Source organism: Salvia hispanica, chromosome 5 (genome assembly GCF_029641045.1).
Source record: "Salvia hispanica isolate PSC_SH4W2 chromosome 5, Shi_PSC_v1, whole genome shotgun sequence".
NCBI lineage: Eukaryota > Viridiplantae > Streptophyta > Magnoliopsida > Lamiales > Lamiaceae > Salvia > Salvia hispanica.
In genome coordinates this window covers 1720560-1739444 of record NC_142696.1, presented here as the reverse complement: position 1 = coordinate 1739444, position 18885 = coordinate 1720560, and the positions used below count along the sequence as shown (strand labels likewise).

Here is an 18885-nt window from a genome sequence, read left to right as displayed (position 1 = left end):
TTGGACTGCAAGCCAATAGAAACTCCTATGTTAGTCAACCATGGACTACAGATTATCGAGGGAGCAGAATCCACAGATCAAGGGAGGTACCAACGTCTGGTTGGAAAGCTCATCTATTTATCCCATACCAGACCGGATATAGCTTATGTCGTCGGAGTAGTAAGCCAGTTTATGCAGCGACTGAAGGAACTGGCAGCGGAAGCGTGCGGTGATCGAACTAGATATTAATCACCACTACCCAATATATCAGGATTATTGGGTTACGAAAAACCCTCACCATTTGATAAGTCAAAGTATTGCATAATCAATACCGTATGCTCAACGCTAACCTACATTGATTAAGAAACAAATATTTATCAAGACCTCGCCTTTCAGTAGATAGCACAAAGATAAGTCTTGCTGTTAGATCCGTTCAGTGCTTTACCACACCAATGTCATCTTATTTCAGTAAGGCTTAGAAATATGCGGACTGACATTGCAACCTTTCACGATGGATAGTCTAATTCCATCTAGGTCGTGAAATTCTTCTTTTTCTTTGTTTAGGACTGACCGTGTTACCTTAAAGTGGACGCCGCCCACAACCGGTCTACTAAAACAAAGACTTAGACTTTGTTAAGTTAACTTATACATTTAAACATGCAATTAACATCCATTAAATGTAAAACATAACAACGTTATGATAAAAATAATCTATTTTATTCCTTGGAAAATAAAACAAGAGTTTTATAGTATTCAATCACTCGAAATGTGATTTCTAGTATACAAACTCTAACAATCTCCCACTTATACACAAAACACTTTTGAGTATACAAAAAAATGTGCTAACGTCTAATTCTCCCACTTATACTGAAAGCGGATTGAGGTCTTGTATTAGTCAAACTCCCATTCCTTCAACATGGCTGTCAAACGGCTTGACCGCTAATGCCTTCGTGAAAGGATCTGCCAGGTTGTTTTCTGACTCAATCTTGACCACTTGTATGTCTCATCTCTGCACTGTATCTCTAATGATATAATATTCCTCTCTATGTGCTTGTTCGCTTTACGAGCCCGTAGTTCCCTCGAATTCGCCACAGCACCAGAATTGTCACAATAAATGGTGATGCTCTTGGGCATATTCGTAACCACACCTAAGTCCAGAAGGAAGTTCTTAAGCCATACAGCCTCTTTTGCAGCCTCCGAAGCGGCCACATATTCTGCTTCCATGGTAGAGTCTGCAATGCATTTCTGTTTTACACTCTTCCAAATTACAGCTCCACCTCCTAAGGTAAACACATATCCGGAAGTTGATTTTCTAGAATCTACATCAGCTTGAAAGTCTGAATTTGTATATCCTAAAGAACAGAGCTCGGCTGCGTTGTAAACTAGAACATAGTCCTTAGTCCGATTAAGGTACTTGAGTATGTTCTTTACGGCAGTCCAATGTCCTTGGCCCGGATTTGATTGATATCTTGCTACCATGCCAACAACAAAGCAGATATCAGATCTAGTACAAAGTATAGTATACATGAGACTACCAACAGCCGATGCATATGGTATCCTTCTCATCTCTGCTATCTCAGATGCTGTCTTTGGACACATCTCTTGAGATAAATGGATGTCATGTCTAAAAGGTAAGAAACCTTTCTTGGCATCTTGCATACTAAAGCGTCTAAGTACTGTATCGATGTAAGATTCTTGGGATAAGCACAACGTTCTCTTTGCACGGTTTCGAAGAACCTTGATACCGAGAATGTATCCCGCATCACCCATATCTTTCATCTCGAACTGGCTGGATAACCAAGTTCGTACTGATGACAACATCTTTTTATTGTTTCCAATTAGAAGAATAACATATATATATAAAACTAAGAACACAACATTTCCTTTTTCAACCTTCTTATACACGCAGCTTTCATTAGGGCACTTTTCGAATCTAAACTTTTGAACAGTTTGATCAAAACACTGGTTCCATGATCTAGATGCTTGCTTGAGGCCATAAATGGCCTTCTTAAGCTTCCAAACCATGTGTTCCTTGCCCTTTACCACATAGCCTTCTGGTTGTTCATGTAGATGGTCTCCTCAAGACTCCCGTTTAAAAACGCAGTCTTAACGTCCATCTGCCATACTTCCTAATCTATGTAAGCTGCTATAGACAATAGAATGCGGATCGATTTGAGCATGGCTACTGGGGAGAAGGTCTCATCGTAATCAATGCCTTCCTTTTGGGTATACCCTTTAGCCACTAGTCTTGCCTTGAAGACTTTAACTCGTCCATCGGGTCCACGTTTACGTTTGTATATCCACTTGTTCCCAATGGTAGTACAGCCTTCGGGTAGGATAGACAAATCATAGACGTCCTTGTCTACCATAGATTGTAGTTCCGAATCCATTACTTTCACCCATTCGCAATGATCGACATCTGCCTGCGCCTCTGCAAGATTCCAGGGATCAAGTACATTGTTGTCCGAGGAGTGATCCATGCACTCTCCCAAATCAATGTTTCTTTCGGGCTCATGAGAGACCTTCCCACTGCGACGCGGCACTACAACATTTGGAGTAGTAGTTGAAATTTCTGGAATTGTTGTTACACTAGGTACTTGTTCTTGGTTAATGGAACTTGTGACTTAAGTAAGCTCTTCAAGAGCTATCTCGCTGCTGGACTTATGATTCATTACAAAGTCTTCCTCTAAGAATGTGGCATGTGTGCTCACAATGACTTTATTATCTCGGACACTATAGAATTCATAAGCTTTCGATCCTCTAGGGTAACCTATAAACACACATACCTCCGTCCTAGACTCTAGCTTAGTTGGATCCTTTTCCAATACATGAGCCGGATAACCCCACACTTTGAGATGTTCCAGATTAGGCTTACGCCCAGTCCACAACTCATATGGAGTAGTAGGAACTGATTTAGAAGGTGAATTGTCTAATATATGGCTTGCTGATAGCAAGGCATGTCCCCAAAACGAAATTGGTAACCGTGCATAACTCATCATCGATCGGACCATGTTTAACAAGGTCCTAGTCCTTCTTTCAGCTACGCCATTCTGCTGGGGTGTGCCCGGCGCAGTATGTTGGGATTGAATTCCCGACGCTGATAAGTAGTCCAAAAACTCGGCACTTAGGTACTTGCCTCCGCGATCAGATCGCAGACATTTGATACTCTTGCCATGACGCGTCTCTACATTAGCCTTAAACTCCTTGAACTTGTCAAAAGTTTCAGACTTGTAGAGCATCATATAGACGTATTCAATTTTCGAGAAGTCATCAATGAAGGTGATGAAGTATCGAAAACCGCCCCTTGTCTCGGTTGACATTGGTCCACACACATCAGTATGAACGAGCTCAAGTACTTCCTTGGCCCTATTACCCTTTGACCTAAAAGGTCTCTTAGTCATCTTGCATTCCAAACAGGATTCACATTTTGAAAACGACTCCTTCTCAAGACCTTTAATAAGATCTTGATCAACCATCGCATGAATCCTTCTCTCGTTGGCATGACCAAGTCTAAGGTGCCATAAGTACGTTTCGTTCATTGAAATTGAAGGTTCATTTCTTTTCTTAGAAACTTTCAATGTAGCATTGAGTTCTGATTTACGCTGATTAAACTGTGTAGAAGTAATTGTGTACAGATTGTTTTCCATGATACCACGACAGATAAAAGAACCATCTTTCTTAATAACGCAATTGTCATTAAAAGAAATCGAATATCCATCAAAAGACAATTTAGAAACTGAAATTAAATTTCTTCTAAAAGAAGGTATCAACAAAACATTCTTCAAAATAAAAAATCTATCACTACTAAAACGTAAATAAACGTCTCCCACTGCAACGGCCGCCACTTTAGTAGCGTCGCCCAGCTGGACTTCGATTTCACGATCATGTAACCATCTTGTCACCTGCATTAAGTCAGGATCAAAACATATATGATCAGTTGCTCCAGTATCAATAACCCACGTATGAGTATCGAAGCCAAACATGGCTCGACTACCAGAGCATGGTGCATACCTGTAGCCTTGCCCTTTTTAGGACAGTCTGGCATCCAATGACCTTTCTCTCCACACTTGAAGCATTTTCCAGTAGGCTTCTTATCGGCCTTCTTCTTTCCCTAAGCATTCTTAGCTGCAACTGGGTTCGGCACCATTTTCTTTCCTGTGAGAGGCTTAGAGCCAGAGGAATTAGGTGCCAAACTCAGCATAACTACCTTAGCCTGAATCATGAGGTCCTCAGCAGACTGAAGCTCAGTCAGCAGCTCAGCCAAAGTGTAATCCCGCTTGTTCATCTCGAAGTTGAGCTTGAACTGCTGGAAGCTAGGGGGAAGACTCTGAAGGATTATAGAAATCTGGGACTCGGGATCGATCGTCCCTCCCAAAACCTCAATCTGGTTGAGGTGGCTCATCATCTCGAGGACATGTTGCCTCACAGATGTGTCTTCCTTCATAGTCTTCGTCATGATACTCTGAAAGGCTTGAGACTTAGCCGTTCGATTCTGAGTACCAAAAAGATTTGCAAGATTTTGCATAATCTCGGCGGCAGTCGCCATGACAGAATGCTGATGCTTGAGTACTGAAGACATATATGCCAACATGTAACACTTAGCCATCTCATTCGCCTTATGCCACCGTTTATGCGCATTCTGAACTCCTACCGTTGCGTAAGCCGCGGGAACTGGAGGCTGTGGAGTAGTGAACACAAACTTGTACTCTTCTGCCGTGAGAACGATATCCAAATTTTGTTTCCATTATTTGTAATTTTGGCCCTCGAGTTTGTTTTCTTTGAGTATTGCAGAAAGAGGATTAAAATACATCTTGACGGATTTTATTGCACTGCAAACATAAAAATTTACTATTTGTCAAAAACTTATGTAAGGAAATTGAGTAGATTAACCATAAAACTTTTTAAAATCTTACATCAGAAAAATTAAAATTTTGTACCCTCTAGAGGAAGTTAATACGCATTAAAATTTTGACAATTTTACTGGTCACAACACCGACGAATAGTCCAGAGACCACAAAATGGCATGGCTGCCTAATGTTGCCTAAGCACGACCATCAGATTTAGCATTACAGAATTTTATTTCTACAACACACTCTCATGACAATGTTCATGTGCTGATAACAAAATCAAGCTATCTCATAAATTCTGATTGAACCCTGAAACTCGTAGTTCCTTAAGATTATTGTCCCCACATAGCAGGTGGCGATAATATTAGGAACCATTTTCTAGTTCATTTTATTTATTATGTGAGAAGTCCGCCCTTATGAACTTACTGTTTCGTAGGATTATTGTCCCCATAGAGTGGGTGGCGATAATATTAGAAACTAGCTTCACAAAGTTTGGCAGTCCAACCGATGGAGACTATATATAAACTTTAAGTTCATAATTATCGCTTAGATATTTGGGTTATGGTTTTTCATTAATTATCCTTTAGCCTTAAGGCTGATTAAAACTAATTAAATTCGGTTGGTATTTAATTGACTGGATAATTAAACCTTTTATTATCTTTAAGTATCTTAGTTAGGAATTAATTAATCTAGAATTAAATTCTTATTCATGTCATACTATAAGATATATCTAAAATAAAATACATTATTTAAATCTTAATAAGACATGAAAAAATTTAATTCAAATTAAATCCATGTTCAAGATTATGAAGAATATAATTATATTATTTAATGTAATCTTACATATCTATCCTTATTAGGATACCTAGATATATAATATTTTTAAAAATTATTTAATTATTCTCATCTATATCATCTAGGATTAAATATAAATATTTATTTCCATAGATATAGAAAATAATCAAAATATTCCTAAAATCTAGGAAAATCTTCCAAAAATATTTTATTTCCATTAAATAATATTATTTTAATGATATCTTTTAATTATGGAATTAAATAATCATTAAAATATTCATTCATCGTTATCTCATCGTACGAGATTTCCACGCATGATGAACGACAAAATTCCGGCGAGTTCGTCGCCGGATTCTGGAAAACACAACGTCTCGGCCAACAGCATAACTCATGCGTACCTGCTCTCAGCGGATCCGACGCGCCATCGGGCTCAGCGTCTCTGCATCTTGGCCAACAGCACGTGTGAATGCGTGGCTGCTCTCGACCGTCGCACGCCTTTTCTCCGGTGTCCAGCGTCGTCGGCTCCCACTGCCTTGGCCAGCGAACACACGTGACGGTGTCGCTCTCGACCAGGCATGCCGGAAACGCGACTCCCGCCTAGGGTTAGGGTTCGGCGACTGGCGTCTTGGTGGTTCTTGGACGAACCACCACGCCTCGCCGAGGTCGCAACGGGCCGCCGTCTAGGGTTTGTGGTCTCGGCCGGTGCCGCGCACGAGCCATGCTCGTCTGCACGTCGCCCCATCACCGTCGACCCTCGGCTCCCACTACGTCGACAACCCTAATCTCCGATCAAGCGTAGCGCGATCCGTCTCGGCGCAAGCGCCGACAGATCGCACGTCTCGCGTGATCGAAAAATTCAAGTTCTTTGATTCGATAGTTCTTGAGTTCATCATGCATAAATAAAAATAACAAAACGCAAGAACATGCTTCACAATCAATCAATACATGCATACATGAATTTCGCGAAATTTAAATCCAAATAATCAGAGCCAAAGACTGGCTCTGATACCAATTGAAGGAACTGGCAGCGGAAGCTTGCGGTGATCGAATTTCATAATTTAATTAATTCATCGAACAAATAAATCACATAATAATCAGATCTATTTAGCAGATTATTCAGACAAAATCTATTCTCGTAATTCTCACATGTGTCATGCTCATAACTTGAATTAATCATGCTTTAAGTATAATTGCAACCTAAAACATGCTTTTCTACGGAGCAAAAATAATACCTAATTAATTCTCCAAAGAACTGTCGATGGCTAGCGACTTCTCCACGTGACGCTTTGAATACCAGACCACGGATCTTCTCTCTAGTTCCCGAACTGTACTCCAATATCAGTGTGGGTTGATCTCACCGGAATATTAGGAATTAAATTAAGAAGACAGAAAAAATCCTTCTCCAATTAGGAGTGAATTTCGAACTCCTCAAGGTAGAGGGGGACGAAAATTTTGAGAAAATAAAATTGTTGTTTTTGTTTCCTTTATTCTCCTATTTATATTAAGTTCCTTTTGGGCCCAGACATGGATATATGGAAGGTTTTGGATATGGGCTCATCCAATTTACTTTTTACTAATTAAATTGAACCCACAATTTAATATAAGCTTTAATTGGAATATTACGAGCAACCACTACAGAAGTAATATTGAACTCTCCCCATCCAAATCCGAAATTATAAGTAATCCGGGTTTCCGTTTTAACTTTCATTTCCCGCACTTAAGATAAAAATGTTCATTAATTAATTAATGTCTACTATTAGGCCTGCTTATTCGGCCGGTTCCGGTTCTAACCGGACCGGTTGACCGGTCAACCGGTTTTAAATTTTCATAAATTCAAGAACCAGAACCGGAACCGGAACCGATCGGTTCCGGTTTGGAACCGGCCGGTTAAGAACCGGTCGATTTCGGTTCCGAACCGGAACCGATGTGTAATTTTAATCCGAATTTATTTATAATTTTAAATAGTTCAATACTAAAAAAATAATAATCCAACATCTAGAATTATAACAAATAATACCTAAAAATTAAAATAAATACACAAAATACAAACCAACAATACAATAATATTCATATATGGATAAGAGTGATGCCAAGTGTAGTAGGTCGGGTCGGACTAGTTTATGTTAGCAATTTTTTTAAAAAAAATGAGTTTTAAAATTGAATTTCATTTTCCCTTTTTTGGCTAAACATAGTATTCATTGGAATTTCCAATACTAATTGATATTGTTGTGACTATTTGGTTTATACCGGAATACTTAATAAATTATTCACAAATATGTTAAAATCGTATGTTAAATGAATTGTTACATAAATTTGTAATAAATATATCATATGAAATGATATTGTATTTGTATAAGTTCTTTTGAAAACTAAAAACAAACTTATGATGTTCTACTCATTGTAGTTAGTTCATAAAAAATGGATTAGGGAAATAATTATAGATTCAAAGTATCACAGATTAAACATTTAAATCTAAAAATCACTCAATGTTTCAAACTATTTTACTTTAATTCAAAATTAATTCAATAAATTTGATTTTTTAGTATATTAAATTATAAAAAAATAAAATTGAATTATAATCCGGTTCCCGATTAGGAACCGGTCGGTTCCGGTTCCGAACCGGAACCGGTGTTATTTAAAAAGTTGGAACCGGTACCGGAACCGGAACCGGATTTTCCGGTTCCGGTTCCTCAATTAACCGGTCGGTTCCGGTTCCGATTCCGGTTAACTGAGGACCGGAGAACCGTTTAAGCACCCGTATCTACTATGGACTTAATTAATTAATTAATTTCTTATTAATTCCAAGAGTGGACTTAGCAAGAAACATTTATTTATTATTCATAGAGTAATAAAACTCCAACTGGTCAGTTTTCCAACTAGTTAGGTTTCGAATAATAAAACCTTGTTTCGCGCTCCTCTTAAGGACATTATCAAACGATACTCACCTCGCGCACGATTCAATATAATAGCAATCATAGCACCGGTAGATATTAATCACCACTACCCAATATATCAGGATTATTGGGTTACGAAAAACCCTCACCATTTGATAAGTCAAAGTAATGCATAATCAATACCGTATGCTCAATGCTAACCTACATTGATTAAGAAACAAATATTTATCAAGACCTCGCCTTTTAGTAGATAGCACAAAGTCTTGTTGTTAGATCCGTTCAGTGTTTTACCACACCAATGTCATCTTATTTCTTATTTCAGTAAGGCTTAGAAATATGCGGACTGGCATTGCAACCTTTCACGATGGATAGTCTAATTTCATCTAGGTCGTGAAATTCTTCTTTTTTTTTTGTTTAGGACTGACCGTGTTACCTTAACGTGGACGCCGCCTACAACCGGTCTACTAAAATAAAGACTTAGACTTTGTTAAGTTAACTTATACATTTAGACATGCAATTAACATCCATTAAATGTAAAACATAACAAAATTATGACAAAAATAATCTGTTTTATTCCTTGGAAAATAAAATAAGAATTTTACAGCATTCAATCACCCGAAACGTGATTTCTACAAATTCTAACACCGACCACAAAAGGACCATTATGAGGCAGCATTGAGAATAGTCAAGTACCTCAAAGGGACAGTTGGGCATGGAGTAATGTTCAAGAAGAATGAGAAACGAGGAGTGTTTGGATATACTGATACAGATTGGGCAAGTAATCCGATCGGCAGGATACTTCACATTTGTGGAAGGTAACTTGGTAACATGGAGAAGCAAGAAACAAAAAGTGGTGGCACTATCACGTGCCGAAGCAGAGTTTAGGGGGATCAAGAGTGGATTAACAGAAATCTTATGGCTGCAAAGATTGATGGGTGAGATTGGACTGATATGCAGAAAAGAGCTAACTTTTTTGTGACAATAAAGCAACGATTAGTATATCAGAGAATCCGGTACAACATGACATAACTAAACATGTGGAAGTCGACAGGCATTTCATTAAGGAGAAAATCGAGAGTGGAGTTGTGGAGTTCCCATTTGTTCGATCAGAGCATCAATTGGTCGACATCCTCACAAAAGTTGTGAACTTTACAAGTGTTATTTGCAAGTTGAGCTTTGGAGATCACACGGCCCAACTTGATAGTATACCATAACAACTTGGTTGGTCCACTGAAAGCAAGAGACTGGATGGGGACACCCCACGGACATAGTAAAGTTCTTACTGTTGAATTCCCCTTTCTCCGGGTCGTAGATCTCTGCCCAGCCTTCTCGTTCACTTGTGCCCCCACAGATGAATATCCTGCCATCATGTAACGGGGCTAGCATGGGGATGTCCTGCTCTAACTTCATAGTAGCGGGGCAAAGAGTCCAATACTCATTTAACGAACCATCAGGTGGTGGCAGTGCAGACCACGAACATTTTATTGGTTTTAGAATGTCATTAAATTTAGTACAACTCTGGCCCCCAACCATGTACAAGGCATCACCCACACAGAAAAATCCAATACAAATCGGAATGGTTTCCAGATTTCTTTTAAATCCGGATATTACAAGATCTCCATCACTACAATCCTTCAGACCCAACTCGTCGAATCTAAGATAGTGCATAGCACCATCGTTAGACCAAAGCACCGTGAAGCGTAAACCGCCCTCCTCCATATGCTTCTAATGAAAACCAACACAAAATATTATTCATTGAAGATAATTATCTATCTAAGCCACTAAACAATGAATTAGTAAATTTCCATTTCATCAAGCCATCATAAAACTAAAGTTCAGGCACAATAAAATTAGCCCCAAGAATTGCATCAGTCATGAATGTATTCTATTCTATTTATGATCCAAATAAGTAATACTAGTAATTAAATAAAAAGAAGAAAACCCCAAATCTATCATAATTTAGAAAAAGAAAGTAGAAAAATCAGTGTATTTCTTAATTACAAATTAACTAAATATATAAACACAAATGTTCAATGTCAATATGCAACAATTATATATATAGCTCATCTTCTTCCATTAGAATCGACCAAGAAATCCATCACTCACATACTGTAATGCATAAACAAATTGATCTAATGTTTGAGTAAATGATTTTCCGTTTCTTCTTGATTCCCCATCTTCTCAGACTTCCCTTCCATAGCAACCCTAATCAACAAATTCCATGTATCATGATTTGGAGCAATGCTTCTTTCCATCATCTGTTAGATATAATTTGAATGTCTAATAAAAATATTAATCTCATTAGTACGAATTTCTTTGCAATAAGTTTAATGTGATTTATTTACATCTCACATTTACAGGATGTTTCAGAAAATAGATTAGGGTGTATAGGGGCGTGATCCGTTGCTAACTTTTCTTAAGTTGCTAACTTGTTAATTCATCAACGTAGTGTATTAAAAATGTCAACACTATGATAATGAAATGTCAACATAAATTTAAGTTGATATTTTAATACATTGTTTTGACATTAATATTTAAATGTCAACATAGTTTATTAAAATATTAACCCAAATATGCGTTAACATTTTAATGTGATCGTGTTAATATTTTTAATACACTACGTTGATGAGTTAACAAGTTAATAATTTAAGAAAATTTAGCATTATAACGCGGGAGTGGATCCCCTGCTGTGGTGAGAACACAGCAAGGGCAGCTGTGCTACAATACGACAGCGTTTTGTATCAAACTCTACAAATTTTATTGAAACACTTAATTAGGAGTATTCAAATATTCCACCGTCCACACCGGCCGCCGCCGCTGTTGAAGTAAAACAATTCTTTAAAGTAATTTGCTATAAATTGTTTTTCTATCTTACGTGTAATAATTCATGGAATGCTTATTTTACTAATTAGAATTTCTATGTTTTTTAATACAGATGCATCAGCATCATTTAAATTCTAGTACTATTTAACTGTTAATATTCATTATTATTTAAAATTACAGTTACAGCTAATCAGTTGTAGAGTTATTAATTTCCAGTTATAATTCATTTTAACTAAAAAATCAACAAATTGAAAAGTCATTTTAAATTTAAATTTAAATTTACTAACTCTCAATGACTAGTACTATAATATAATCATATTACACTAAAAATAATTTTAAAGAATAACTGAAACTCCCTTTGTAAAATTTTATGGTAAAATTTTTTGTAGTAGTGTAAATTGTAAGTACACTTATAATGGAGAGTTAATAAATTAAAGGAATAATAATTATAGTATTATTTAAATTATAATTTTTTGTTGACTTTTTATTAATCTCATAACTTTTGAAATTGAAATATAATATGATAAAATCTAATATGACAAGAAAATAATTTAATGGGGCGTTTTGATAAAAAAAAAGTACCATTATATTTAGAGTGTTAATTAAAATATGTCGATGTATAGAAAACGGCATTATTTTGTTATTATATCATATTTTTTATTTCACCATATTAGTTTCAATTTTGACAAATCATGAGATAATTGAAATATTATATTTGATTTTCAAAACTATGGAATTAGCTAAAACCGGGCTTACAAAATTTATAAATTTTTAGTCAAAATAAATTAGAATTGGAATTATTAACTCCTGATCGAAACATTAAGCTCTAGTTAATACTTTAAATAATAATATTGATATTACATTAGTTTATAATAATAATACTAGTTAAAATAATTTTAAAATAAGAAAAAAATAATTAGCAAAATTAATAATGAACATAATATTATATAAGTAAAATCACTGCAACAAATTATGAAATAAGTTTTTGTTTTATCAATATGGACGGTGTAGTAGTGCAACATATATAAATTGTTTTTAACTTAAATCATTGTACTAGCCTAGCACTAGCACATCATGAATAACCTTAATTAAAAGTGATGGCTGTAGGAGTTGATACAAAACACTGTCGTATTGTAGCGCACACAGCAGGGGGGATCCACTCCCTTATAACGCACCCCAGGTGCATAATAAGTGCATAAATAAGCGTACACTAACACGTCAATTTTGGATTGTAAAAAACACCAAAAAAAAGGAACATGATTTTCAATTTCACCAAACTTAATTCAAGAACATGCTCCAAATTCTTTGCCTACAACCTAAATCACTAAGATTACAACCTGTATCGCTAAAACTGTAAAAGGGAAAATGGAATGCGATGAATGAGCAAAATTCAACATAAACTTCCATTCATTGGTGTATCATCTATCTTCTCTTTCCCTTTCTTGTCCTTCTCGGCAAATCTGCATGCAAAAATGAGCATGTCACATTTCCGGACATAAGTAATTATCAAAATCAATTCAAATCAACACACTTACACATAAATATGATCAAAGGGACCAACTCTTAGGACACCCATCATTTGAAATGTAGCAAAGTAATCCCCGCCCCAACCTTGGACGACTTCGACCTTGGCGTATCCAAGATCACAGTATTTGTTGTGCGTAGGCATGAATATGTAGACGACCCAACTAGTACTTTTAATATCTTTGTTGCCGGCATAGAAAGCTGCCTTCACTGGCACATGCTCACGCGTAGGCTTCCCCTTCACGAACACTTCCCCTGCCTCCTTTCTGGAGGACAGATCGTAGACGAACCAATTACATGCAGAGTCGATAATGAATAGAATGTCACCCCCCACATAGACCAGGTTCCTCATTCCAGAGTCATATAATGGTGGCGGGAGGTTGTCCGCAAAAATTTCCCATTGTTGTTGAGCAATGTTGTAAGAGAGGAGAGATGGTTGGCATGGTTTGTGATATTTCCTTTTGCTGTAAAGCATGTGGTGATAGTATACCATAACGACTTGGTCGGTCCACTGAAAACAAGAGATTGGATGGGGACAATCGAACTTGCCATTATCCTTGTTGTAGATCTCACCCCAACCTTCTTCTTCACAAATGCCCCCGCGGATGAATATCCTGTCATCCTCCACTGGGGCACGAGGATATTCCATGTGAGGCAAGTTTGTACCCTCAAACTCGCCTTTCTTTGGGTCGTAGATCTCAGCCCAACCTTCTCGTTCATTAGTGCCTCCGCAAATGAATATCCTGCCATCATGCAACGGGGCAAGAATGGGGACGGATCGCTTTACCTTCAAAGTAGCGGGGCAAAGAGTCCAAGACTCACTAAAAGAACGATCAGGTGGTGACACTGCCGACCACAATCCATTTGTTGGTTTTAGATAATACGTCATGCCTCCAGCCATGAACAAGGCATCACCCACACAGAAAAATCCAACACGAATCGGAAAGGCTTCCGGATTTCTTTTAAACCCAGATAATACAAGATCTCGATTATTACAATCTTTCAAACCCAACTCGTCGAAACTATGATAGTACGTATCATCATCGAAGGTAGTCCAAAGCATCCTGAAGCGTGAACCGCCCTGCGGAATGAAAACCAACACAAAATATTACTCATTCCAATACAAATTAATGAAAACAATTACTATCTAGTAAATTCCATTTCATCAAGCCATCATAAATCAATTACCGTTTCTTCTTGATTCTCTATCTTCATGAGAAGCTCCTAGAATCAAAACATGACAACATAAGTTAAATTGACTAAGAACATAACAAGAGTGTGTAATATGCTTAGGTAATTCGAGTTTACAGCTTTTCGAGCTTCAACTTTAATCCGCAAGAGATCGAGCTGCTGGTCCAGCTCGAGCAGCTCTTCATGGTCTATGTTGCTCAAGTCATCACCCTTGTACTTCTCAGCTAATAAACTCATTTTCCTGAAATTTATTTCTTGTGTCATACAACAAGATTAACTAATTACTATGTCTTCTATTGAATCAATGAAACTAATAAGCCACCCAGTGGCGTATACGGGATTTTGATATGTGGGTACGACTTCGACAATAAATAACTAGTACTCCATATGACATGAAAAAAAAAAACTAATGCTAGAAGTAGTATATTTTGAAACAGTGTTTAGTTTTAAATCTATACAATTTAAAATAAAAAAATAAAAAATACGTAACATCTAGTTTATTTTTCGACGTGTCTTCAAAGCATTTAACTAAGATAAATTGTCAAATATCGGACTGTTTTCTCATTATTTTTAATTTCTGCAAATATATTCAAAACCATTATAAACTAAAATTATAAATAATTGAAGCACAAATATTCATCACTGTACTATATTAAATTCTAGTTCTACTCTCTAAAATAATAAATAAAATTGAAAATTTACATTCTTATACAGTGAATCACGGTTGTTTACAATCCCTAGACTAAATATAAAGCATTAATCTCAATTCTCTGAAATTGTTGAACTACTCTATATAGTTTGTATTTGCATAAATGTTTCTTGGAAACTGAAATTTATATCGAAACAATCGAACAAATATAATAAATTCACCCACTTTAACAGCCATTAATTTACTAACCTATTTCAAAGTAGATAAATTTATGGTATTATCTTCAAATTCTCAATTGGATTTGGCGACTCGGCGATTGAAAGAAGACGAGACAACGGACACTGCAAAGAAAGCTCTTGCCAGGTTTTTATTTGGGGTGAAATTAATAGGGCTTGATTTTTTAATTTCAATTTTTTTACCCTTCTGCAAATTGAATTTGGATCCAAATATCTTTCGATTTTGATCTCTTTTTTACCTTTGTATCATGTTTTTTTTTCCTTCGGTCTCTATCTGAAAGATTTATTGTAGATTAATATATTTTTTCCCAAATATTTAGGGGTACAATATTAAAATATAATTAACAATAATAAAGGATATGTATAATAGAATTAAAAAAAAAATTGGCCAAGAAGATGAAGAACAATCTCTGCAATTCAGAATCGAAATTGAAAACTAATTAAACAAACATACTAACATACAAACGAAAACACGATGCTATGACGAAGGTTGTAACGCCAATTGTTCTCACATTTACATAGAAACTTTCTTAATTAAAATTTTGATAACACGAAATCTAATTTTGGATATACTACATTCTATTTTCCTTATTTTCCATAATTCAATTAATGATTGAATAAACCTAATTCAATCATATATTCTGCAAATCTCGTAAAATAAATGAAAAGCAACGTGTAAACAAATAAGGCTAGATAATTTGGAAAAAATATATTTTAGAAAGAAGGTTCCTGATACAAGTTTTAAATAATAATAATAATAATAATAATAATAATAATAATAATAATAATAATAATAATTATTATTATTATTATTATTATTATTATTATTTTAAGACATTTGTACCTACCCACATCTTATATGCCAACTGAAATATGATCAAATGAAAACTCTAAATATTGTTCAAATTCAAAACTATGATCTAAACTATTGAAAAATGTCAACAAATCAAAAAAAGTATTAGGAAAATGTCAACAGAATTTCAACTGTAGTAATGATTGATACTCTGTTGACACGTTTATACCCAACAGATATCTTTACAAGCATAGATAGTCAACATCAACTGAAAAGGGATTGATTCCAAGATGTACATGATGGTGATTGTAACATCTCGGAATTTAGAACCATAATTTTAGAGCCCTAGAATTAATTGTTGATGACGTGGACTCGAGAATGCATTTATTTCATGTGATGATATGGTCGAGTTGAATCTAGGGTTTGCGTTGAAAGTTTGAAAAGTCAAACTTATTGATTTAGTGATGTGGCATATGTGATTAATTAATTTATGGGGTGAATTATTTGTTTAAGGGTGAGTGAGAATATTAGAGAAAATTTCCATAAATACTTGCCACCCAATTCTTGTAATTTTCGAACCCTAGACCCCCTTTGAAGAGAAATTCTATTTCTTCCGGATTTAATTTAATCCTTGGGATATTTATCCAAATTAAATCCAAGACCCAATTATTCCTTATTTTAAAGAGGGAAAAATCGACACCCCCTTTGTTCCTAGTGATTTTCGAAAATCACCAATATAAGGAAGGGAGTATTATTTTTATTATTTAATTGATCCCTTATTTGATTTTTCTTCCATACATATGATTTGAATATTCTACCAAATCTTTCCATACTTCAAGAGATCTTGCCATACCCTATTTTAGTTAATAATCAAAAATCCATGCCTTATTTAAAAGGCATAGGGACACCTTTTTCCTTGCACCAATGGGAGGATCTTTATTTTTATTTTTTTGCTCCATGATATTTTATTCTACTCCGAAAAAAAATACCAAACAAAATCTTGGCTATTTAAAAAGCCATAATTTTCGAAAATCATGGAATATGGCCTTAGAGTCTATTTTTGTTAATTCTTCTTCCCTACTTCACAATATTTATTTATTTAATTGTGGAGAATGAGATCTTACCAAATATTCAATTCTAATTACCTAAAGATCTTGTTGAGCTCTATAAATAAGAACCAAAACCCCAACCCTAGCCCCCATAAATTTCGAAACCCTCCCCCATACACTCTCTCAAATTTTCTTCTTCTACTCTCCAATATTTGGCTATCTTTTGGAGAAGAATTGAAGTTTAATCCAAGAACTTTGAAGAATCAAGGCTAATACTTGTTTTCTACCGATCGTTTTTCTCTAAAAGGTATTTTGTTTAAGAGTTATGCTTGTTCTTCTTCTACTTCTTCTTTTTCTTCTTCTAACCGATTAATCGGTCTTCTCGAACCCTCATGCATCTTGGTTGAGTAAAAGTGGGATAAAAGGGATGTGGGAATATGTTCATGTGTGTGTGTGTGTGGCGTGTGTATGTGTGTGTCGTGTATGTGCGTGTGTTGTTGTGTTGTGTGGTGTGTGTTTGATGGCTAAATATTCTTGTGAGGTAAACATGAACTTGATTAATTAGTAATGATAAGATAAGTCGATGGGAGAAGGGAAAGGTAATAAGACATGCATGAGTAAGAGTAGTATTGAACCTAATTTGTGATATGTGCCTATGTGATTAAAAGGTGAAACTTGGTTGCGAAGCCGGATAACGGAAAAGCGAAACTACTTGAAAACTAAGCAGTCGAGGTGGGCTTTACTCTTAAAACTCTCTTTTATTTTTGTCAAAAATATTGATTGGTGTTATAAGAGTGGTTTAACTGTTATGTCATGCCTATGTCTGTTTTATTGTGATATTGTGCGCCTGATGCCTAGTTTGTGAGTTCGCTCCATTGGGCTAGGGCTATGGATATGTTTATACGAATTCGGGTCTGAGTATGGGCCGCAAGCCCTACCAGGCTGTGTACACGATGGGATCGGGAGCCGTCCTTGCTAGTCGGCCGGTCTCGTGGGCGAAAAGTGTGGCCACACTTTCGTCGCACCATGGAATGATTGTGATTGTTATTTTGATGAGGAAAATGGGGAGTTATTTTGACTGGCCAGTCTATGGAAAATATATTTTGTGATACTCGTGATATTCTCTTATAACTGCTTAAAACTCGAGTTCACTTGGTAAGGGTGGCATAACCTATAAAATGTTTTGGCAACGAGCTCACTGAGTATTTCAAAATACTCAGCCCTGCATGTGTTTTCCTTATGTGCAGGTTGAATGATGACGAGCGGTGGCGGGTGTTGAGCAGATTAATTAATTAATATGGATATGTTGAACTTCAAGCGTAGTTGTGTCTTCATACATAGCTATACTTTCTCTTGGTCGCTTTCCGCTAAATTTTGATACACTTTAGAATTTCTTTTGGATTATTTACATCTCGCCTTCGGTTTGAGGCCTTAGCTTTTTCTTGTGACTTTGTCTTGGATATTATGTCGTACTCTTAAGATATTTTGATCGTCATTTATGATATCATTCTTCCTTTAAACTTCTAGGTTAAGTTGTTGCATTAAATACTCTGATATATATTCCAATTCTTTTGCTCAGTACTCTTTAAATGAAACTCTAGCCTATGTTTACTTCTTTTGAGTCGGTTTTGGGTAGCAGCCGCCGCATTTATTGTACCCTAGGAGGGCAGGCTGTTACAGTGATGCTCAAGTGTAATCTCATTTATATACTCCCTCCGTCCCATTGAAGATGATCCACTTTCCTTTTTAGTTTGTCCCAACTAAGATGATCCATTACTTAAAATGGAAACACCTTTTTCTCTACTTTATTCCCCCTCTCTTACTTTATTCTCTTCTCTCAACACACAAAATAAATTTTCATAAACTCCTGTGCCGCCCAAAGAAGGGGTCATCTTCCTTGGGACAGAGGGAGCAGTTATTACAGCAACATGAGAAAACACAATTTGAGGGTGGAAATAACAAAGTGTAAGACAATAAGGTTTAGGGTTTAGGAAATAATCACTATTGGAATTCCCATAGCTTTAAGATCTTCATCACTCATGTGTACCAGAGCTGCCATATCAACCTGCAAAATCAATACACAATAACTAATAGAACATACCGAA

General features: G+C 36.0%; 1 protein-coding gene across 1 annotated transcript; it reads right to left on the bottom strand.

Moving 5' to 3' along the window:
* Positions 1-12728: 12728 nt before the first annotated feature.
* Positions 12729-14290, bottom strand: LOC125187760 (uncharacterized). Its single transcript, XM_089058610.1, has 4 exons — positions 14171-14290; positions 14051-14086; positions 12874-13943; positions 12729-12798 (listed from the first exon to the last, which is right to left on the bottom strand). The coding sequence occupies exons 1-4, from the start codon at positions 14288-14290 to the stop codon at positions 12729-12731; spliced, it is 1296 nt and encodes a 431-aa protein (XP_088914736.1).
* Positions 14291-18885: the final 4595 nt, after the last annotated feature.

What these genes read in the sequence shown, in the direction of transcription:
- LOC125187760 (XM_089058610.1), bottom strand. Translation starts at nt 14,290, where the DNA reads ATGAGTTTATTAGCTGAGAAGTACAAGGGTGATGACTTGAGCAACATA. An exon ending in TAGAGAATCAAGAAGAAACG is followed by an intron (nt 13,944 to 14,050) that starts GTAATTGATTTA and finishes TTCATTCCGCAG; the next exon opens with GGCGGTTCACGCTTCAGGAT. An exon ending in CCCTTTGATCATATTTATGT is followed by an intron (nt 12,799 to 12,873) that starts GTAAGTGTGTTG and finishes TTTTGCATGCAG; the next exon opens with ATTTGCCGAGAAGGACAAGA.